This window comes from Psammomys obesus, unplaced genomic scaffold (assembly GCF_907164565.1).
Source record: "Psammomys obesus unplaced genomic scaffold, mPsaObe1.curated_primary_1811, whole genome shotgun sequence".
Lineage (NCBI taxonomy): Eukaryota > Metazoa > Chordata > Mammalia > Rodentia > Muridae > Psammomys > Psammomys obesus.
In genome coordinates this window covers 1,062,342-1,086,047 of record NW_026594143.1, presented here as the reverse complement: position 1 = coordinate 1,086,047, position 23,706 = coordinate 1,062,342, and the positions used below count along the sequence as shown (strand labels likewise).

Below are 23,706 nucleotides of genomic sequence, written 5' to 3'. Positions count from 1 at the left end.
GCCTACTGCATGCTAGTCAAGCACTTTACCATTGAGCTACATCCCCAGCCCATAGAGATAATTTTCTGATAAATTATTTCAAAACATAAAACTTCAGTATCTCTACAGCTGATGCTGATATTCTCCCAAAGACTGAATTATCTATGCAAATCAGTTTCCATTTTATTTAGTTTGATTTCAGTTTCAAATAAAAATCCATACAATGTCATTTTAACATTTCTCCAGTAATGTGCTGTAAAATACAGAGATCATGAAATGAATTGGAAAGTGGCCTTATTATTTTTATATAATTTAAAACTTCAGTCTATGTATTCTTACATAGTGCCTGGTTTGGCACTTGTGTCATCATCCTGATTTTTTTCCCTAGGAGCATGCAAACCATACTTGGTTTCTGAGACTTAAATGACGCAAAGAACTGCTGATTACATTCTCTCATTTCTGTTAAATTATACCAGTGAAGCTGGGTATGGTGGTGAATGCCTTTAATCTCTTCAAACTCAAGGTCAGTCTGGTCTGCAAAGTGAGTGCAGGACAGCCACAGCTACACAGAGAAACCTTGTGAAAACAACAACAGCAACAATAACAACAAAAAATCTACATCATTGATACAACTGAAGAGATAAAAACCTGGACTCTGGAGCTGTGTATTAGATGATTTTTCTCATTGCTGTGAGAAAACACTTGAAAACAGCTATTATAGGAAGGGTGGTTTGTTTTTGGCTCATAGTTTGAGGGTATGCTCTGTAACTGCATGGAAGTCATGGGAAGTATAATTTGAGGGGCTAGCCACATTCTATCTACTATCTGAAAGTAAAGCTGGAAATGGATACCCATCCTGTGCTCTCCTCCTCCTTTTTGTTTAGCCTAGAACCCCAGCCTGTGGAATGGTGTTACCCATAATTCATATGGATCTTCAAGTAACCCAATCTAGAAATTCCCTCACAGTCAGGGCTAGAGGTTTATTCCTAGATGAGTCTGGTTCTTATCAAGTTGACAATCAGTATTACCCATTATAACCTGCATCAGGTAACCTTGGTTGAGTGGATACACACTAGTTATGTGACCCTGAGCATGTAAATTAGAAGTAAATTAGAAAGTGGTTTTAGTCAGTTTTTTTTTTTTGTTTTTTGTTTTTTTTTTAATAAAACGTAGATGCTAGTGGTACCACCTCAAGAGGTTGATCTGAGGACTGGATTAATACATGAAGAGCCTTTTAAACTTTATAAAGACTCAAAAAGGGAGACTGGAGAAAAAAGAGAAAGAGATATCAAGATAGTGAGTGGAGCCATAAAATTGTCAGGTCATCTGGATGTTTTGGACTGATCTTAGGTAAATGAAAGAAAGAGATATAAATACATTTTTGAGTTGAGTGTCAGAGTGAGTGTATGATGGTATCACTGACTTAGCCAGAGCATACAGAAAAACGGGTTTTATGGGGACAAATAAAATGTTGTTTTAACTTGAATATCTTAAGGTATGTGTATGGAACAATAACTCATCCAATCATTACTTTCTTCTTTTTTTTTCTTTTCAACTTTTCCTCCATTCTTCTTTTGTTTTATTTTAAGACTGAGTTTCACTGTCTAACCAAGATGGCCTGAAACTCATTTTGTAGCCAAGGCTAGCCTCTAACCCATGCTCCTACTTTCCATCTATTGTTGTAGGACACAGCCAACAATTCTTTTTTTTTTTTTCTTATTTTGAGACAGGGTTTTGTTAGAACTGTGCAGCAAAGTTACAGGGCAGGTTCACAAATCATTACACTTGACTGGTTCCATGTGGGTGGTTTATTAAGGGAAGGAGGAAGAGATCACAGAGACTGTCTCTGGGTAAGGCAAGAGAGGGGGGTGTGAGTTCTCTTATAATGTGACCGACCCAGAGCATGCGTAGGTGGTTTCAGATGGACTGCAGGTGATTTGTGGGTGGAATCACTGATGCCTGATGTCCCAGTTTGTCAGGTCCTTTGGGGCTGGCTGTAGAGATGGCTGCTTATGGATCCCAACATTCCTCCCTTTTTGTTTTGTTAAAAAGTGAGGAGCTAAGAAGGGGTGATGGTGGGGAGGGCATAGGGGTAACCTTTGCTCTTTAAGCTATTCCATGCTGATTAGGGGCATTGTCATTCTCAGGGTATAGCTGGTCCCCAACATGAGGGTCGATTGGAAGGTCATTGTCATCTGGTTCTGTGGGCAGAGGTTGATAATCCTGTAAGAGTAACTGATTAATGGTTTGGTTAGCAAATTTTTGCATTTGTTGTTGGAAGAATGTAGAGAGGAAGTTAATAAAGCAGGTGCAAAAAGCAAAAGCAGAAAGATGAGCAGAAGAGGTATGAGGAAGGGCAGAATTCATTTCCATATGACGTTCTCAAAGTCCCGAGAGCTAGAGGCCTCAAGCTATTCCCTTCACTTTTGTAGATCTGTCTGGAGTTGTTGGATTTTGTCTTTCACTATACCTAGCTGGTTGATATAAAGACAGTATTCCTCCTGGAGGAAGATGCAAAGGCCACCTTCTTCAGCTGTGAGGAAATCCAATCCACATCGGTTTTGAAGTACTAGTGCTGCCAGTGAGTCATTCTGTCCTTGGAGAGTTAGTATCTTCTGAACCACTTGCTGGAGGTCCTGGATGAACTGGGAAGAAAGCTGATAATACAAAGTTAGTAAGGTGGCTAGTCTTGCTGTTCCGGTCCCGACCGCTGCCGTGATTCCTGCAATAGCCAAGAGGGGCAAGATTTGAATTGCCCTCTTATCCTGCTGGGAAGCTATTGAGTCCACAACTGGGATTGGTAGGGGCTCCTTTTCACCCCCAGCTCAGGGGAGAGGTGCAGCAGCATGCAAACTCCTGACCAGCCAGCAGGCAGACGATGGTAGACCTGAGTACCATAAAGAATTGAGGTATTATTAGCAGTAGGGCATTAGGGTTAAGAATGAGGTATCAAGGATTATAGTTTTATTGCAGTCTAAGGAATTTAGCATTCCTACAGAGTATGTCCTGGATGCCTTGAAACAGCTTGCCACGCCAAAGAAGGTGTTATAAAAAAGGGTTGTGGTAAAATCAGAGTCAGGGCAGTTAGTGAATAGTGAAGTAAGGTTACTTGAGAGAGGCACCGGAGAAGCTGTCAGCAGTATTTCTAAATTGGTCTCAGGTGGGACACACAGCTAGCAAGCTTTAAAATGGCCCCGTTGGGTCATGCCAAAGAGCTTGTAGGCCGAGGTCAGAGTCTGCAGCAGGAAATGAAATGACAGGTTTGTATTATTTAGGAGGGGGGATGTCAGAGAGAGAATGACCTTATTGGAGTGTTTAATTACCTGCTCAACTTTTCCCATCCCCAAAGATTGGGTAATATACCGGGTGGGATCCTGTAGCTGAATGACCACAGGGGAATGGTGCCTAGTGACAGAGGGGTTTTGGACATCCCAGACTTGGGGAGGCTTGAGAGGCTGGTAAAGGAAGCAACATTACACAACAGGTAGGGTAGCTAGGAGAAGGTGGAGAGAGGATGCTGGCAAGCTTAGGGTCAAGCGAATGGGTGGAGTAAAGGAGATAGAGGCTCCCACTTTGGCTAAAAAGTCCCTTCCCTGTAAGGGGATTGTACAGGTTGGCATCACTAAAAAGGAATGAGTCAAGGAAATACAATTAAGTGGTTAGAGTCCTGCAAGGCTGGCAAGGCTGATCCCCTACCCTGACAATAGGGGAACGAGAAGGAGAGGTTGGTCCCCAATACTCCATCAGGACTGAGTAAGTGGCTCTGATGTCCACAAGAAAGGAGATGGGCTGCCCTGATATCATGATAATTACCCGTGGCTCCCTGCTAGTGATGACAGTCAAGGGAACCCAGGCATCTTCAGTCATCCATAGTCAGGCCTAGGATATTGGCCAGAGGGCGATCTGGGAGTGATGCCCCCATATCATGGGAGAAATAGTGGCAAGTCAACACCCCAATGTCCCTCTTGGTGGCATTTTGGACATGGTCCTGGTTCCTTGTGGGGGTTAGGACAAAACCTGGCCCAGTGACCTTCTTGACCACATTTGAAACAAGGAGCCTGTGTTCCTCATGCCTTAGGAGGCAAGGGAGCCTGGGTAGTCACTAAGGCTGGTCAGATGGCCTTGGCCAGCATTTGGTATTTTGCTTGCGGGCTTTCTCATCTCTCCCATGGTACACCTTAAAGGCCAGTGCTAAGACTTTTGCCTGTGGAGTCAGAGGTCCTCTCTGCAAGCATTTAAGCTTAGAACTGATGTTGGGAAGAATCATATATATATATATATATATATATATATATATATATATATATATATAATGTATGGAAGGTAAGACTGTAAGATTGAGTGAGGTACTGAAATTCTTTAATGAAAGTGGAAGGATGAGAGGTATAGGATCCTAGTCTCTTTTCTACTTGAGAAAGTTCAGTTAATGAGAAGGGAACAGGCACCCTAACTAAGCCATCTACACTGGCCACCTACCGCAAGGGAAGAATTGAGGCTAGTTTATGCTGAGTACAAGAAGAAGGGGGCTTCACTATAGAGCAAGAGCAAGTTGCAGGAGGGCCAATTGTTATTGTTGGGGTGAAAGTAGATACAAAAGTAGGACAACTAGGGCAGCCTGTTACTGGGGAGGGGGCTGGAGAGGTGGGTAAAGATACTGGAGAACCCAAAGAGGAAGAGGAGGAAGCAGAGGAGGAGGGAGAAGATGGAGGTTGAGAAGAAGCCAGAGGTTGAGAATGGTGAGGTGGAAGTTCATTTGTGGGATCAAAGGTAGAGAACTCTTGAGGTTGAGACTTTATAGCTAGAAGAAATTGGGTAGGAGAACAGCAAGAACAGACAGAAGGTTTACAGTGAAGAAGACAGAAAGCTTGAACATAAGATACCTCCTTCCATTTACTAGATCGCTGACAGTTGTTAAAAAGATCCTGTAAAATATTGGGATTTAATGTGCTGTTAATCGGCCAGTTTGAGCCATTATCTAAGGAATACGTAGGCCAAGTTTTACTACAGAGGCATATGAGCTAAGAGGCCTTTAACTCATGCTCCAAGCAAAGGGTTTTAAAATTCTCCAGAAGACATCCCAGTGGGGATGCTGGGGGAACAGACAAATGGGCAGTTCCCATTGGGAGAGTAGGAGTCAGTACCTGCCAGGGGCGTCCCAAACTCAAGGTTTGGCTCAGTAGAGCAGTATGGCCCTACTTGATCCAACAGCTTGTCAGCTTTGGCCAGAGACCAAGGGCACACCTGCCCGTAGGAGACACGGTTTATCTAGTGCTAGGATTTTTGTATATGAACAAGAGAAGGGGGGAACCATGCAAGTAGAAGGGGGAAAAAATCTCACCCAAGGAAAAAGGAAGCTCTAAATGGAGGTCAGCAAAAAGTGTCAACCATGGCCAGTGAAGGCCATGGTTGGGGGTTCCTCCACCTCAAAAAGTACCAGGAAGTTGCTGGATGCGCAATGGTCAATCTTCCCCTACCAAGAGAGACATTTACGCTGACCAATGAGGGGAACTCACCAGTCAAGTTGCACTTAGGAATAGCGATCTGGTTGCTGGAAAGTAGGTCATGGGCAGAATTGAAATGAATTAGGTTTCTAGCAGCTCTGGTAGGGTGCTGGTGCCAAAAGCAACCACCACGTGGTGTGACCACTGGAAGTGCCTATTCTTGGCCAAGTGCACCAATATTAAGACTGTGCAGCAAAGTTTCAGGGCAGGTTCACAAATCATGCCATTCAACTGGTTCCATGTGGGCGGTTTATTAGGGGAAGGGGTCACAGAGACTGTCTCTGAATAGGGCAAGAGAGTGGGGTGGAGGTGGTGCAAGTTCTCTTATAAGGTGACCCAGAGCGTGCACAGGTGGTTTCAGGTGGTCCACAGATGATCCGTAGGTGGCCTCATAGATGCCTGATGTCCCGTTAGTCAGGTCCCTCGGGGCTGGCTGTAGAGATGACTGCTTATGGATCCCAACAGGTTTCCCTGTGTAGCGCTGGCTGTTCTGGAACTCATTCAGTAGTCAGTGCTTTTAACCATTGAGCCATCTCTCTAACCCCCTTGATCTAATTCTTTACACTATGACTCCCCACTGGGTTTCTCTGTGTAGATCAGGCTGTCCTGGAACTCACTGATATCCACTTGCCGCTTCCTCTCAAACGCTGGGATTAAAGGTATGTGCCACTGTTGCCCTTGCACATTATTTTTGTGTTCAATACTATTAAACTTTTTTTTTTTTTTTTTTTTTTTTTTTTAGCTGTGATTTCTTGTATCCCAGGATGGCTTGCAACTTATGTAGCTAAGGATGACTTTGAACTTCTGAACCTCCTGAGTATCTAGGCTATTGTCCAAGGTTTATGCAGTGCTAAGGATTGAACATGGGGGCTTTGTGCATGCTAAGCAAGTATTCTATTAACTGAGCTACATCCTATGCCAAGGAAATCTTTCTATATCCTCTTAGTATCCCTGAAGTATATCTTAAAACAGCAAGTAGCCTGTGAGGCTCTTAGCTTATTTTACTCTTCTTTTTCCTCTCTCCCTCCCTCTTTTTTGTTAAACTTGTGACTTTCCTGCTCCATTTTCTCAGGTGTTTTTAAAGAGTTCTTCACCAGCTGATAATCACAGCACTCAAGAAGCCTCCACCGAGGTGGAGAGAAGAAAGGAGAAATGGAAAACAAGGAGAGAGGGAAATTATTTTTCACTGACAAGGACTTTTTAGTCCTTCTATTTCTGTTCGCCAGCTAGAAAAATTGTACTCAAAATCTTTTTTTCCACCCCACTTTTGCCCTTGCTGTAAGAAAACAATTTTTTCCAACATTTATTTATTTTTATTTCAAACGTGTTGATATTTTACCTGCATGTGTGTCTGTGTGAGGATGCCAGATCTCCTAGAACTGGTGTTACAGACAGCTGTGAGCTGCCCTGTGGGTGCTGGAAATTGAACCCGGGTCCTCTGGAAAAATAGCCAGTGCTCCTAACCACTGAGCCATCTCTTCAGCCCCAGAAAAAATTTTAAACACACTTTATTTATAAAGTAATGAGATTCACTAGGAAATTGATATAGTGAGAGAACTAGGGATATCTCATTAATGTTTGAGGAAAAATAAAACAGTGCCATATTAAAATATACTATATTCAGGCAGAAAATTCTGGTACAGATGTATGGAAATCCTTGAACTGTATTTGCTCCTTATGGATTGTACCTGCAAGGTCTGTCGGTGAAAAGAGCCTGGGAAAAGATGGGGGAAATTGGAAGGTGCTGTTTTCAATTTCCAGGCTCTCAAATCACTTTGCTTTCTCTAAACCTGTTTTCTTCACAGAATTTCCTCACGGAGTTAAGATCAGATGCTACTCCAGCCGTAGGAAAAGGACTTAGTCCGCTAAAAGTGCTCGAAGTACAGGGGCTACGGGAAGTATTCCGTCTTTCCCGAGGCTGAAGCCCGCCCCCGCAGCCCTTCCTATCAGTGTAGTTGTTTGGAGTCAGAGTTCACCCCCTCTCATAGGAGGAGACTAGGGAGGAGCAGTGAGTGTTAGGAGGGAGGAGGAAGGTGCCGGGTTTGTGTTTTTAACTCCCAGTTTGCCCAGGGGTGGGGAAGACTTGCGTTCCAGGCCCCACTCAAAATGGAGCCAAACTACCGCCTCGCCTAAGATGGCGGTTTCTCCGCCTATCAGCTCAAGGTCTCAAGCGGCAATTGGGCCACCTAAAAGAAGAGCATGTCCTAAGATTAGTGTGCACCGCCCCGCTCAAGGTGTCGTCCCGCCCAATGACGTCACGAGAGAGCCTCCAGCTTGACACTCTGGGCTCCACCTTCACCTCGCGTGCCCGGGCCTCATAAGATGGCGGCTAGCTTGGTTCCTCACCGAACGCTGCCACTCTCAATATGGTAGCTGTTTACCATATTTCTCCACCCCTCTCCGCCTCAACTTCCTCGTTATTTTGAATAAACTTTATTGATCGCTTTCAGTCTCCCACCACTATTATCGGCTTCCCTGGGGGACTTCTCCGGCAGACTTTTCCAGACCTGACGGCCAGTTCATCGGCGTGAGGCTCTCTCCTGACCGTGTAGCGACAAAGCCGTTTGCCAGTTCGCCCGGCCGCGCCCCCCCTCCCCGCCCACTTCACCCCCCTCCCTTCCTCCCTCAGGCTTCAGCTTCGGTCTCTAGAAAGCCCTAAAGGCCAGACTGTGGGAGTGCGGTGGTGAACATTGCCCTAAAGCCCCGTCAGACTACAGGCACTGCGTGACGCGGCATGTGGTTTCTAGGAGAAGGCAAGTAAGGTTCACAGTTTCACAGCGGCAATCCCAGAATCCACCGCGCGCTGCCTCTGGGGCCGGAACTGGCCGGATAGCCTCTGCTTAACATAGAGCTGTGTTGCCCCGGAGCGAGGCCAGTCGCTGGCGAGTCTCTGGGGCTAAGCTCTGCGCCTTGAGGAGTCTCTTGCAGCCGTGGGTATGGAGAGCTCCCTGTAGGGTTTGGGACCGAGGACGTTCTTGTCAGGTTTGGGGCGTGAAAAGGTTCCTGTCAGTCGGGGAGGCGTGAAGAGATCCTCGTAAGTTTTGGGGGCTACAAGCAAGGTATTTTTGTCTAAGATGAAACCTCTGTCAGCTGAGGGGTACAGCAGAGCCCTCGACAGTCTGAAGGGACTGTAAGGAAATGCCTGCCATTTGGGAGCTGTGGGGGGGAAATCTTTGCTTAGTTTCCTGGGTGTAAGGAAATTCTAGTCAGTTTATTGGGGCTTCGAAGAGATCGTTTTTAGTACCAGGGATGAGATAGGTTCCCTGTCAGCTTTAAAGTGGAGGAGGAAATTGCGAATTATTTCATTTTGGAGCATAACGAGACTCTTGACTGGTAGGGAAGGAATGATTCTGAGAATGACGACAAGAAGCATTTAAACTCTCCGAATGAAATCCCAGAAGTAGATTTGAGTTGGGTGCTGAGTGTTGTTTGTCTTGTTCCTGAAGGCTTTGGGGGGTAATTTGGAATAACCTGCGCAGACTTTCAGGGATTTACGCATCTCCGGTTCTTTCTATTTGGGGGGCTAGAGAGGGTCTCTCCATCAGCGTCCCTCTTCCTAGCCTCATCCTTTATGCCGTGGTTTGCGTCATAATAAAGGGAGCTGAGAGTACTGGGAAGCAAGAGCCTAGTGAACAGAGGATTCAGTGAGGGATTAAAGAAGCTTCCCGAAAGCTTTCAGATATTTACATGAAACCCGGAAAGAAGTTGTCACTGACTTGAGGGCCAAAGAAGGTAGGGGGCTGGGGGAGGCGTTTTGGAGGCAGGGCAGAGCAGAGCGCAGAACGTTCTTTCTGTTCCTTGGAAGTGAAAGAAATCCCGAACGGTGGGTGGACTTTACTTAACTCCTGCACTCTCCACAGCTGCGTTGAGTCCCGGTTGGGTTATTCCCTCTTTCAGAATGGAAGGTTGGTACCCAGGGGCTGGTGTGGTGTCGGAGACACAGGACGATCTGGAAACCCGGGGCTGAGGAGTCACTTTGTAAAAAAAAGTATTGTTTGTGTCCTGCCGCGGTCTAGGAAAGGCGCTTGTTGCTGCCTTTTGACCCTCTTAAAGCCACAAACCTGGCACGACGCAAAACGATCCATCACCCTGTGAAGATGGCCTCAGTGCCTGTGTATTGCCTCTGCCGACTGCCTTATGATGTGACCCGCTTCATGATCGAGTGTGACATGTGCCAGGACTGGTTTCACGGCAGGTAAGAAGGGCAGGCCAGGCTGGTCGGGGTGCGCTGGCCAGGTGTATTGTGTTTTCACTTGTTCTCTCCTCTCAGCCCCATTTTCTACTCCTGCTCAAAAAGTAGCCCTATTCTCAATTTACTTTCAGCTCCCCACTGCTAGACTTAGGTTTTTCTATTCCTTCTTGCAGACTAGGTCCTAGCTGACATTGGTCTCTGGTTTCTCCTTACCCATATGTATTTATTGTACTGTGTGTGTGTGTGTGTGTGTGTGTGTGTGTGTGTGTGTGTGTGTACATGCATGCATACTTTACTTTGCAGCTACCTTCCAGCTACAAAGAAAGTATCAGTTTTGTATCCTGCTGGCTTTGGGGGAGGCAGCACTGCATTTTGAATATCTGAGAATAACATGGATTTCTTTGTAACTTACTATCAGTGGCCTTGGAAGAGTTGCTTTTGCTTCCGTGAGCCTTACTTACAGATCAATAAATACCTCTTTCATAGCTGTAAAGCAGTTTGCTTGCATTCAGTAGATGGAGGCAGAACTGCAATAATATTTTATTTCTGTGCTGTCTGCAGGACCAGCTAACTAAATTAAAATTAAAAGACATAGGGTAAAACAATAGGATGAATGCACCTGTCACCCAGGTTTCTAGTGAGGTTAGTGTATGTAATAGAAATCATGATGTTATCCTATTACTGGGGGGATTTGTACACTGGAGTAATAAAAACAGTATATGGTACCATTCTGTTATATGTTAGGTTCTAGAATTTTCAGTTGTCAATCTTAACTTTCAGATGAGGTGTTCCTATTATGCTCAAAAGCAAAGTAAAGGTACTGGTATTGCCAAAATTCTGACCTAAGGTGGGACTACTTTGATGCAATACATCCAAGTTCACATTTAATTGATCTTTATTGATTATTTATTATGTGTCTGGTACAGAGTTCTACTTTCTGCCCTATGTTGTTTTGTGTAAGACGTGACAAACTTAGGGGTGAGATCTTTCCCTTTAATCTGGAAATAAGTGGGGATTAATATGTCTCCCATAAGGGTTGGGAAATGTAGTGCAGTTAGTAAAATGTTTGACTAGAACACTGGAAGATCATAAAATGCCTGTCTAGAACACTAGAAGATCTGGGTTCAGTCCCCACCACTGCATAAACTGGGTGTGGTGGCATAACACTTGTAATCTTGTTACTTGGCAGTCACATAGTAGTTCCATGTCAGCTTGGGACACATGAGACTTTGTCTTCAGAAGAAAAAAAAAAAATCATAGCTAGGCATTGTGGCACACACTTGTAATCCCAGCTTCCTGAAGGAAGTCCTGTCTAATTTGCAATCCTATATAATTGTACTGGCTGAGGCCAGTGTGTCTCATGTTCAAGGCCTGCACAGTCAACTTAACAAGACTGTCTCAAAATAAAAATAATGTAAAGAACTTAGGATATGACATAGTGGTAAGCTCTTGCCTGGCATGAATAAGGGACTAGTTTAATGTCTCACTGTCATACACATGCAAAAATGGTCAATATTCCTGCTTGTTTTTAACAGTGCTGATCAGGTCATCATTCCTCAGCTTAAATTATTCTCTCAATGCTTCCCCTACAGAATAAAATTTAGGTTTTTTTTTTTTTTTTCTGTTACAGACAGACATTTTATGATCTACTTAGTTAATCTAATTTCCTGTCATACTGCCCCCTCCTGTTTTTGGCCTTGACTTCAGAGATCCACCTGCCTCTGAATCCCAAGTGTGGGGATTAAAAGTGTGAGTTCCTGGGCAGCCGGATCTTTGTTGAGTTTCGTGTCAGCCTGGTCTACAAAGTGAGTCTAGGACAGCCAAGGCTACACAGAAAAAACCGGTCTCCCTGTCTCCCTGTCTCAAAAAAAAAAAAAAAGAAGAGGAAAAAAAATAATTATTTTGCTAGTCATGGTGATACATGCTTTTGATCCAGAGCTGAAGGAGGTTAGGCAGGCATATATCTGTGAGTTCAAGGTGAGCCTGGTCTATAAAATGAGTCCAGGACAGCCAAGGCTACACAGAGAAACCCTGTCTCAAAAAAACAAACAGAAAAATTTAGCTGGGTAGTGGTGGCAGCAGCAGTGCACACCTTTAATCCCAGCACTTGAGCGGCAGAGGCAGGCAAATATCTGTGAGTTAAAGGCCAGCATAGTCTATAGAGCTATTTCCAGGACAACCAGGGTTACACAGAGAAACCCTGTCTAAAAAGAAAAAAATATCAAGAATAAAAAAATATCTCATCTTATAGTTATATTTGTCTTTGCTACTTTCTGGGGGCAGAGATGTTATTTTTCATTTTCTGGTTCAATGCTAAATACATGCAATAGATGTTGAGTATGTTTTTTAATAAATGAACAAGTCTTCATGATAAAAGCTATTATACTATTGCCCATAGTTTGGATTGTATAAGAAGTGTATAAGTTTAATATCTCTGGAAAAGGGCTTTTGCTCACAGTATAGAAATCTGGAAACAGAACAGGAATGAATGCTTCCTAAGCTTCTACTCTGTGTCAGACTCCATAACTGACATTCCATAAATTATTTTGTCTATACCCAAGTCTGAAAGTTAAATTTTTTTCTTCTACTTGTGAGTATTTATGAATGTGGGTGGGTACATCTAAGTATGTCTGTATGTGGAGGCCAAAGGTCAACGTCAGGCTTCATTCTTCTGGAGCCACCCAGCTTGTTTTATTTGAGATAGGATCTCCTACTGTGCTGGTGCTTTTTAAGTTGGCTGGCTAGATAGCCCCAGGCATCATCCCATTTCTGTCTCCTAATGTACTACAAGCTGTTTTACATATGTTTCTGGAGATTGAACTGAAGTGTTCCTGTTGTCTGGTAACTTTACTCACTGAGCCATCTCCCCAGCCTGAAAGCTAGGCTTGAGAGAGAGTGTACTTCTGTGAGAATGGAGTATATGTATCCATGTGTGTACATGCAGAAGCTTGAAGAGGATGTCAGGGATCTTAGTTTTCACTCCAAACCTGGAGCTTGGGTTAGACTATGTGGCTAACAAGCTCCAGAGATCCACTTGTCTATTTCCCCTCAGTGCTAGGGTTAGAAGCACTATGGCCATGGTCATTTCTATGTTAGTTTTGGGGATTTTTAACTGAGGTCCTCTTGCTTTCATAGCAAACACTCTTTACCCACTGAGCTATCTCCTTAGTGCCTGAAAGTTAGATTTTAAAATTAAATTTATTTGTTTGTGTGTGTTTGGCTTGTGTATACCATGGCATGATATGAATGTGGAGGTCAGAAGACAACTTGCAGGAGTCAGTTTTCTCCTTTTACCACGTGAGACCAAGAATGAACTCAGGTTGTCAGGCTTGGTGACAAGCAATACCTGCTGAGCCATCTCATAAGCCCCAACCCAGATTTTTTAAAAGAACTTTTTTTTTTTTTAATTTTATACTGGGCTTTAGGGCATAGGTCTGTAATTATAGCTACTTTAGAGACTGAAGAAGAGGGATTGCAAGTTCAAGGCTGGCCTGGGCAAAAAAAAAAAAAAAAAAAAAGAAAAAAGAAAAAATGATTTTTTTTTATTGTATAAGTGTGACATGTCCATTATAGAAAATATAGAAAAATAATAGAAAGAAATAAAAAGTCATCTATGAATCTGTTGGGTACAATTCACTGCTAATTTTTTTTTTTTTTTTTTTTTTGCTGCTGTTGTAGTAACTCTTGTTCTTTTAGTAACATATGTTTTTATAGGTTGGGATTATACATAAATACCATTTTTGTGACCTCCTGCACCCCCCACACCTAAAATTTTAATGTGGGTATTTGCCAGACTGCTAAATAATCATCTAAAACCTATTTCTGATACCATGTTATCTATATGTTTGTCACCTGTTACTTGATCATTCCTTTTATGCTTAACATTATTTGTATTTTCTTATATTATAAATAATGTGAGGTAATAAAACTAGGGGATTCTGGGAAGGTTTTTTTCATCTTGATATGATTGTTGGTCAAAACAAAAAGAAGAACATGACTGGTGAGCATCTTTTTACTGTAGACATTTGACATTTATAAGGTTAAAACCACTGAAATTTTAAGAATTTTGTTTGGTTGGGGGGGGTTGTGTGTGTGTGTGTTTTGGTTTTTTGAGACAGGGTTTCTCTGTGTGATCCTGGCTGTCTTGGATTCTGTAGACCAGGCTGGCCTTAACTCACAGAGATCTGCCTGCCTCTGCCTACCAAGTGCTGGGATTACATGTGTGCCCCATCATGCCCATCAGAATTGTTAGATTTTTGTTTATGTTTTTCGAGACAGGGTTTCTCTGTGTAACCCTGATTGTCCGGTACTTGCTTTGTAGACCAGGCTGGCCTCGAATTAACAGAGATCTGCCTGCCTCTTCCTCCCCAAGTTCTGGGATCACAGGCGTGTGCCACCATTGCCTGGCTAAGAATGTTAAGCTTACAAATGTTTATGGGTTTGTGGGTCAGATCTATCTTTAATCACATTTCTAAGCTATATTCTGCTTGTTTGTACATTCTGACACAAGTTTCATGAAAACATCCAGTTTTTAAAATTTCTTCTGCTTCTTTCTGTGGGCTGCCAGAGAACAAGGAACCTAGTTGAAAAACAGATCCTTAGTGGGCGGCTGGCTGTTCTTGCTTACTCAGTACATCCCTACCCTGCCGTGCTCAGTGTACTCTAAGTTTTTATTTTAATTCAATCGGAAACTACTAAATATTGTAGAATTTTCATGATTGCTCACAGTGGTTAAACCACACACACCCAGTGTGTGTGCATTGTGTGATTATGTGTATGCTTGTATGTGTATGAGTATGAACATATGTTTGTGAGCCCACAGAGGCCAGAGGAAGACATTAAATGTTTTATCATTCTCTGTTTTATTCTCTTGAGACAACCTCTCACTGAACCTTGAGTTAAACTGTTAGCTAGCAAGTCCCAGCGATCTTCCTGCCTTTGCTCTTCACAGGACTGGGGTTACTGCCATACCTGACATTTTACTTGTATGCTAGGATCTGCTGACTAAGGTCATCAAACATGCAAAGCACCCTCTTAGCACTGAGCCATATCTCTAACTCCAACCTCATAGATTTCATGTCCACAAATACCTAAAAATGATAGCAATCTCTTCATATCTTATAGACTTTTGAAGTTCAGTTAGGATTTTGGTGTGTAATGACAAGTTACCACCTGGAGTGGTTATAGTAAAGAAGGCAACTACGCTATTTTGATGATAAGAATCTGGAACTGTGGAGGTTAAGTAAGTTTCTGAGTGTGGATTTGAATTTCACATTATCTGATTTCAAAATAAGAAAAAAAATACTGAATAGCTTCACTCCAATTTGTAGAGCAGTGCTTTTTAAACTTTAGTATGCCTCAGAGTTATTTCAAAGACACACTGAAAAAAAAAACAAAAAAACAAAACAAAACAAAACAAAAAAACCAAGATAGATCCTAACCTCAGTTTCTGATTCAGTAGGTAAATGGGGCCCACATTTGAGAAATGTATAATTTTGTTTGTTTGTTTTGAGATGGAGTTTCTTTCTGTAGCCTTGGCTGTCCTGGACTTGCTTTGTAGACCAGGCTGACCTTGAATTCACAGTGATCCGCCTGTCTCTGCTTCCCAAATGTGGGGCAGGGCCTGCGTATGAACCACAGCACATGTGGAGGTCAGAGGACAACTTTTTAGGAGTTAGATCTCTGCTTCTGCCTTTTTGAGGCAGTGTCTCTTGTTTCTGCTCCACTATTACTCCAGGCTAGCTGGTCTGTGATCTGGGTAACTGTCCTGTTTTTACCTTCCATCTGTTTCCACCTCCCATTTCCCTATAGGAATACTGGATTTACAGATGTGCACCACTGCATCTGGCTGTTTTATGTGGGTTCCAGGGATTGATTTTGGGTCTTAAATGGCACATGTTCTTACCTGCTGAGCCATATTCCCAGATAGACCTATTCATATATGTATTTTGATCATATTCACTCCCCATTACCCCCTCTCACTTCCTCTCACTGATTCCCTTTTTTTCCCAACTCCTTTCTTCTACTTCTTTTGTTTGTTTGTTTTGTTTTTAGATTTTTTGAGACAGGGTTTCTCTGTGTAGCCTTGGCTGTCCTGGGCTTGATTTGTAGACCAGGCTGGCCTCAAACTCACAGAGATCCTCCTGTCTGTCTCCCTGAGTGGTGGGATTAAAGGCATGTGCCATTACACATGGCTGTTTGTTTGTTTGTTTCTTACTATATAGCCTCAGCTGACCTGGAACTCATTCTGTAGACTAGGCTGACATCTAACACAGAGATCCACCTGTGTCTACCGTCCAAGCACTGAGATTAAAGTTGTACACCACCATGATCAGCAACAGAAGCTTGCTATACCTGAGAACAGTAATATTCTATAGGCATGGACATAGTTATTTACATGGCAGTTTGATGAACACATCATGTCCATTGAACAGAACTGTAGTAGCTTTCTCACTAGGGCATGTGATCTCCTTCGCTACAAGCATTTGACCCATTTTATGGTACCAGTTTTTCTTTGTGTTGAATTCCTTGTTTGTTTGGAGGAAAATATTCTTGTTTAAATGAAATTCGATGGTGTGAGTCTCCCCCTCCTTTGGCTGAAGAAAACTGACTCTTCTTACAAACCAGCTACTGACTGCTAATAGTTTCTTAGCAAGAGGTAGAACCTCATTGAGCCCCTTTCCTATCTGTGCTGGAGTTTTAACTGGCTTGATCTTAGGCAGGTTTTGTGCTATCCTGACAACCATATCTGTTGTGTATTTGAATGCAATGACTCAAGGCTGTCTAGAAGATATTATTTCACAGCAGTCTTCCCTCTTCTTAAAAATTTTCTGCCCCTTCTTCCACAATGCTTCCTGAGGGGGAAATCCTTGAGGAGGGAAAGAGTGTGATATAGATCCTTAGTTTTTGTTTGTTTGTTTGTTTTTTTGTTTTTTTTTTTTTGAGACAGGGTTTTCTGTGTAGTCCTGGCTGTCCTGAAACTCACTTTGTAGTCCAGGCTGGCCTAGAACTCAGAGAGGTTCTTGCGTCTGCCTCCCTGAATGCTAGGATTAAAGGCATGCGCCACCACTGCCTGGCTGATTCCTATCTTACAATCTTCGCCTTTCATTATGTTTCCCGAGCCTTGGGGGGAAAGGGCTGTGATATAGATGTCTCATTCAGGTTGAACACTCCACAGTGACTTATTTTCTGCATTTTGACCAGTTGTGAGGCTCAGAATTAAACATCTTCCACTACATAATTCTCTGGTGAGGGTGTCTATAGATATTTAGAAGATATTTAGAAGGTGTTATAATGTAGGACAGGTGACTAATAAAGGTAAAGGTTTAAGTATGGAGTAGAACATGAGTGGTAAAGTAGAGAAGGCAGAGAGATAACCAGCACCAAGGATGTTTGAAAAAGCCATGTAGAAATGATACCTTATAAGCTTCCTATTATATGTACGTACATACACACAGATGAGCTTAATTCAAGTTACCCTACATAGAGGGATAATGCTCATCTTAGACACCACAGAATATCAAAAAGACCAGTACCAGGTGTGAAATACTCCATTTGTCAAGGTGGTCCTAGAAGCTCCTTCCCCTGAAAAACCAATACATCGTATTGTTGCTTTTGGTTATTCACTAGAACTTGATGGTAAGATCCTGTTGCTGAAGATACCATATACTTTGATCACAGGACACAGAAAATTCAAGCTGGTTCTGACCTGGAAGCATTCTTTCTACTAGCTAACTTTTATAGTATCAGAAGGTGTTTTTGTAGGCTACTCAGGAAGAAAAACCATCAGTAGTCTTACCCAGATGTGAATCCTGTGAGTTAAAATAACTGGCCTGGCAAGATATGCTCATTGGCACAACAGTAGCATGAATGCTATAGGGTAACCAACAGTTTTCTAACTGGACTCGAGGCCTGATCCATAATGGCAAACTCATGTTGTATTCTATAAACCTGGCTAAGAACTTGCGGCTAAGGAAGTTATAGGCCCCGTTGCTATTATTTTGCTAAAGGGACATAAAACTACCTTCTGAATTTTTAAAATAATCTTCTTTAAGATTGATTTATTTATTATGTAAACAATATTCTGTCTGCATGTATGCCTGCACACCAGAAGAGGACACCAGATCTCATTATAGATGGCTGTGAGCCACTATGTGTTTACTGGGAATTGAACTCAGAGCCTTTGGAAGAACTGAGAGTGCTCTTAAACTCTGAACCATCTCTCCAGACACACTTCTGAGTTTTTAAACATTTTTTAGTTGTATTTATTTCTTTGTTCCCCCCTGCCTCTCCCTTTCCTCTCTTTCCTTCTCTTTGTGTGTGAGTATTTGTATATGTTTGTGCTATGGTGTTTATGTGAAGGTCAAAGGATAACTTGTTGGAGTCAGTTCTCTCTTTCCACCATGTGGGTCCCTGGGATCAAACTCAGGTCATCAGGTCATCAGCCTTACAAAACAAGTACCTTTACCCTTCTTAGCTATTTTGCCAACCCTTATTTTTTCTCTCTCTTTTTCAAAATTTAACTTTTTATTTATTACTATGTGTGTGTGTTTATTTGATATATGGTATTAGTGAGGGTGTACATGTGTCATACAGCTGTGTGGAGGTCAGGGGGTAGCTTTCGGAAGACAGTTCCCACCTTCAGTCATGCTGAGGCAGGATCTCTCTTGTTTCTGCCTTGTTGTGTAATCTAGGCTACCTGGCCTGCGAACTTCCAGATGATTCTCCTCTTCCTGCCTCCCATCTCCCTGCAGGAGAGACTGTTGGGATTACAGATGTGCACCACTTTCAACCTGCTTTTTACATTGAACCTGGGTATCAAACACAGGTTGTTAGGCTTGTGTGGCAAGTACTTTTCCCAGTGACCAATCTTGCTGGTCTCTTTGCAAAGAACTGTACTTTATCTGATATTAATATGACCACTCCTACTTTCTTTTGATTAAGGGTGACGTTGTATATATTTTTTTATCCCTTTTCTTTTTGCAATGCTAAGGCTCATTCCCAGACAATGCCAGGCAAGCAGTCTGTCATTGAACCACACCCAGTCTTCATCCCTTTCCTTTCAGTCTACACTGACATAAAATGAGATTTTGTTTTTAAATTAAATGTATGTGTACATGTGTATGTGTGTGCACTTGCACAAAAAGTTTTTACTTGTTGAATCATCTTGCTAGCTTCTGTTTTGGTCTTTGAAAGAGGGTGTTATATAGCTCAGCTGGCCTCAAACTTGGCTATGTAGCTAAGGGAGACCTTGAACTCCTGATCTGGCAGCCACAACCTGAGCTCTGGGTTACAAGCCTGAGATAATATACTTGGTTTTATTTGGTGCTGGGCATTGTACACAGGGCTTTGTGTATGCTGGGCAATCATGGTACCAACTAAACTATATCCTCAGGCTTTCCTCTGTTCTGTGTGCCTCTGTTTACATTCTTCTGCCTTTCTGTGGCTTACCTGTTTTATAATTCCATATTCCTTTTTTCTTTAGTATATTTGATATGCTAAATATATTAAGTATATTTAATATGTTTAGTATATTTAGTATATTTAGTATGAACATAAGTCTCTATACATTTTTGTTTGTTTGTTTGTTTTTTGAGACAAGATTTCTGTACTTAGCCTTGGCTGTCCTGGACTTGCTTTGTCAACCATGCTGGTCTTGAACTCACAGAGATCCCCCTGCTTCTGTCTCTGGAGTACTGGGATTAAAAGTGTGCACCACCACGATTGGCACACATTTTTCACATATAATTTACTAGAATCACCTGGTATTTATATTTTTCCAGTTTGAGTGAGGAATAAAAATTTAAGTTCCTCAGGACAGGCACCTTCCACAGGGGGCCTCTGGGAGACTCTACCCATCAGGGTATGGGAGAAGATACCGAGACTCATAGCCAAACTTTGAGCAAAGTGCAGGAAACCTTATGGAAGAAGAGGGAGATAGAAAGACCTGGAGGGAACAGGAACTGCACCAGGAGACCAACAGAGCAAAAAACTTGGGCCCAGGGGGCCTGCAGAGACCGATACTCCAACCAAGGACCATACATGGAGAGGACCTAGATCCCCTGCTCAGATGTAGCACCTAGGCAGCTCAATTTCCAAGTGGCTTCCCTAGTAAGGGGAGCAGGGGCTGTCTCTGACATGGACAGCTCTTTGATCACCTCCTCCTGGAAGGGGTGCAACCTTGCCGGGCCACAGAGGAAGATGATACAGCCAGCCCTGATGAGACTTGATAGGCTAGCGTCAGATAGAAAGGGAGGAGGTCCTCCCCTATCAGTGGAGTAGGGAAGGGGGTCATAGGGGAAGAAGAGGGAGAGTGGGTAGGAATGGGAGGAGATGGAAGGTGCTACAGCTGGGATACAAAGTAAATAAATTGTAATAAGTAAATACTTTTTTAGAAAATAAGTTCCTTAACATTTTCTTATTTATAGCATAATTAATCTTAACTATGTGTTCTATGTACATTGAGAACTATATCAGATTGCTATAATTTTTATTATGGCTTTTAATAGGCCCTCTAGATGTTCATGATGTTTCTTAAAAATTGAGAAACATAAAAAATAAAAATAAAATAAAATTGAGAAACATGCCTGGCAGTGGTAGCTCATCCCTTTAATCCCAATACTCGGGAGGAAGAGGGAGGCAGATCTCTGTGAGTTCAAGGCAAGCCTGCCTTATCTACAAAGTGAGTCCAGGAAAGCTAGGGTGACACAGAAACCCTATCTCAAAATGCCAAAAAAAAAAAGAAAGAAAAAGGAAAAAAAAAATGGGAGAGTTGAGTCGGGGCTGTGACTCAGTTGGTAGATTGCTTGGCTAATATTTTTGAAGCTAGGATTGGATCCCAGCATCACATAAACCTGGCATGGTTGTACATGTCTAATTCTAACACTCAGGATGTGGAAGCCAAGAGGATGAGAAATTCATGGTTGTCCTTGCTACATAGTGAGTCTGAGACCAACGTGGGATACATGAATGAGACCCCCACCCCCAAGAAACCTGAGAAATTCTGGTCTAGTTAAAAAATGTTGATTTAGATTACTGTCTGTATTGATGGGAAATTGTTTTATTTTGAATATATATCAATACAGAATTTGCTGATAGTTTCAATTAAGAGTGTGGGGAAAAAAGAGGTCAGAAATGACTTCATTTTGAGGAATTTTAATACAAGTGGGACTAGAGTAATGGTACAGTGACAGAGAAGCTCACAAGAGATATAGAGAATGGTCTGTTTTGTCTGTAACATCAACGTATTCTGGAATTTAGTGAGGTCTTTTAAATGGCAAATTCATGTGCCAGGTACTGAGCAGTGAAAGTAGAAATTTCTCAGGTACATGGAACTTGTTTAGCTTTTTTAGCACTACTCTAAGTGCTTTGTGCCTGGAATCAGTGAAGCCAGTGCAGGGACGGGGGGTAGGGGGAGTGACTGTGGGTGCCTTTGCTTCTGATTTTGTAGACTGTATTCTATCTGATAAAGGTTGTTGCAAGAAACCAAAAATTGACTTGTTTTTTATTTTTCTGAAATTTTTTTGAATGAAGAAAGGTAGAATATACTCTTTTCCTTCTTTATTTATGGATGAAGATATTGGCTTTCCAAGGCACAGGTTGGTGACAAGATCTGGCTCCTTGAACATTCTCAGAGATCAGAGACTGAGTAGATAGGAAGCCAGATAGGATCTTGAGGAAAACTTGTTACTGTTCTGGTTCCTTTGATCTTTGGGTCCTACTTGTTCCACAATGCTGGATGAAGCAATCAAGTGCCTAACTTTGGTCAGGCTGTGGTGGAGCACGCCTTTAATCCCAGCTAAGGCAGGAAGATTTCTGAGTTCAAAGCCAACCTGGTCTACACAGAGAAACCCTGTCTCAAAACAAAACAAACAAACAAAACCAAAACAACAAAAAAACAGGTGCCTGATATTGTGTTCTGGTAGCATTTGGTTCTACTATTGTATTTTAGCTACATACTTGCTTAGATATTATATATTCATGAAGACCAAAATCTTTATATTGTCTTGCTACATAAAATAATTTTGTAATTGTCAGCAATTTGCCTAACTATTCAAATTCATTTTCCCATTTGTTATAGTTAATATTTAACAGGTATTAGGCACTTGAGTATTTTTTTAAGTTCATTGAATCCTTGTAACAAGTCTGTAAGTTGGTTGCTACTAATTTTTCTGTTTCACAGGTATAGAAACTGGGCCACAAAGAATTTATATAAATTGCCCAAGTTCACACAGCTATACATGGAAGAGGTGAAATTCAAACCAAGATAGTCTGGCTCCCATATCTTTGTATCTTTTAACCTCTGTGTTTTAGTGTCTCGGTGCTGTACAGAGTGTCCCTGATTTGTTATAAAGCAAAAATATAATATAAAGTCCATAGCTCAGTTTTTTTCTCCAGTTGCTTTTATGTAGGCTTTAAATTTACTCATTCACTTATCAATCATTGTTCTGTTTTACTTACTTTGTAGCACTTAATGAAACTGTTCTGACATTGCATCTTTTTCCCTCTAGAATGTTCATTCTATAGGTATCTGTGTACAATTAATATTTATGAGCTCATTTACTTAGTAAATATTTGTTGAGTACGTACACTGAACTCAGCTTAATTTCAATGCCTATGCTGTAATTATTCTCTTTGCCCATGAAGCTACCCAGAACATTCCATTTTACTACCCTTGGTACCTGGTAATGTGTATTGAGACAGTGTGTTAATTTTGGTATATCTTCCTCCTTTGTCGCGGAGTTATCTATCTCGCTCATTTCATGTTTGCTGAATTAGTAAATGAAGCAAGACTTGAGAGATGGAGGAGCTGAGTACTTTTGGTAAATACCAGAATTTCTGTGCTAGATGTAGTAAGCACAAATGACAAATAAGTGAATATTTGTTATAGGTCAGCATAGGTAGAGCTGAAATAGATAGTATATGGCAGGAGTGTCAGAAGTAAGGAAGAAGAAGAGAAATAGAAATCATCATGGGCTGGCACTAACAATTCAGCTGGCTTTATTTTTCTTTTGCTCATTTTTTGTGGTGCTAGATATCAAACACTTAGGGCCTTGTTCATGTTAGTCAGGTGTTCAACCTCTAAGCCACATCCCCAGGACTTTTTTAGATTAACAGTGGCTTCCTGAGCATGTGAATGCTGTTGTCATATGGAACCCTACAGTTGAGGTTTAATACACTGCTTCTGTTGTGTGTTACTTTTGATTTTTGTATGTGACATCAGTGGTTTATGTGCCAAGAACTTAGAACCTTGAGTTCTGGAGTCTTACATCTTATTTGTTCTTACTTCCCTGACTAGAACCCTGTCCCCAGGTGGAGAAATTTCAGGTCCAGAGCATGTACTCTGTGTACCAAATGATGTGCCCTCAATGCCCTAGGAGAGTGGGACAGGAAAAATAAAAAACTTGTACTGCCAAGCTTAAGCCTGTCATTATAGCTATTCAGGAAACTGAGGCAGGAGAATCACCAAGGCAGTTTAGTGAGACCCTATCTCAAGTAGGATTTTTGTTTGTTTGTTTTGAAACAGGGTCTCACTATATTTTGAAACAGCTATGCTGGTCTACAAAGATAGTGCAGGACAGCCAAGGCTACACAGAGAAACCCTGTGTAGCATCCACCCCCCCCCCAAAAAAAAAGAAAGAAACAGCCATTCTTGAATTTACTATGTAGATCAGGCTGGCCTTGAACTCAGAGAGATGCACCTGCCTCTGCCTCCCAGTTGCTAGAATTAAAGGCGTGCACCACCATACTGGACTTGAGACCCTATCCCTAAAAGGAGAAATAGAGCTAGGGTTTTAACTTAGTGACAGAAAACTTACCCAGCATGTATGGCCCTAGGTTCAGTCCCTAGCCACAAAACAAACAACAATAACAACTGAAGTTAATGTTACTTTTCTGTTGCTATCATAAAACATCATGACCATACAATGAAGGGTTTATTTTGGGTTTATGGTTCCAGAGGGATACAATCATGGTATGTGTGTGTGCATGTGTGTGTGTGTGTGTGTGTGTGTGTGTGTGTGTGTGTGTGTGTGT

At 42.0% G+C, this 23,706-nt stretch overlaps 1 protein-coding gene across 4 annotated transcripts in view; it reads left to right on the top strand.

The window, feature by feature from the left end:
• The first annotated feature begins 8,310 nt into the window (after nt 1–8,310).
• Phf8 (PHD finger protein 8) overlaps nt 8,311–23,706 on the top strand; it is a 102,611-nt gene continuing 87,215 nt past the window's right edge. For 3 of the 4 annotated variants that reach the window (XM_055617920.1, XM_055617919.1, XM_055617921.1), the window contains exons 1-2: nt 8,311–8,514; nt 9,497–9,675. In XM_055617920.1, coding sequence (XP_055473895.1) covers nt 9,578–9,675 — 98 coding nt within the window. In that variant the 5' untranslated portion in view covers nt 8,311–8,514; nt 9,497–9,577. The remainder of the gene's footprint in view (nt 8,515–9,496; nt 9,676–23,706) is intronic. The other variant, XM_055617922.1, reaches the window with a different exon arrangement.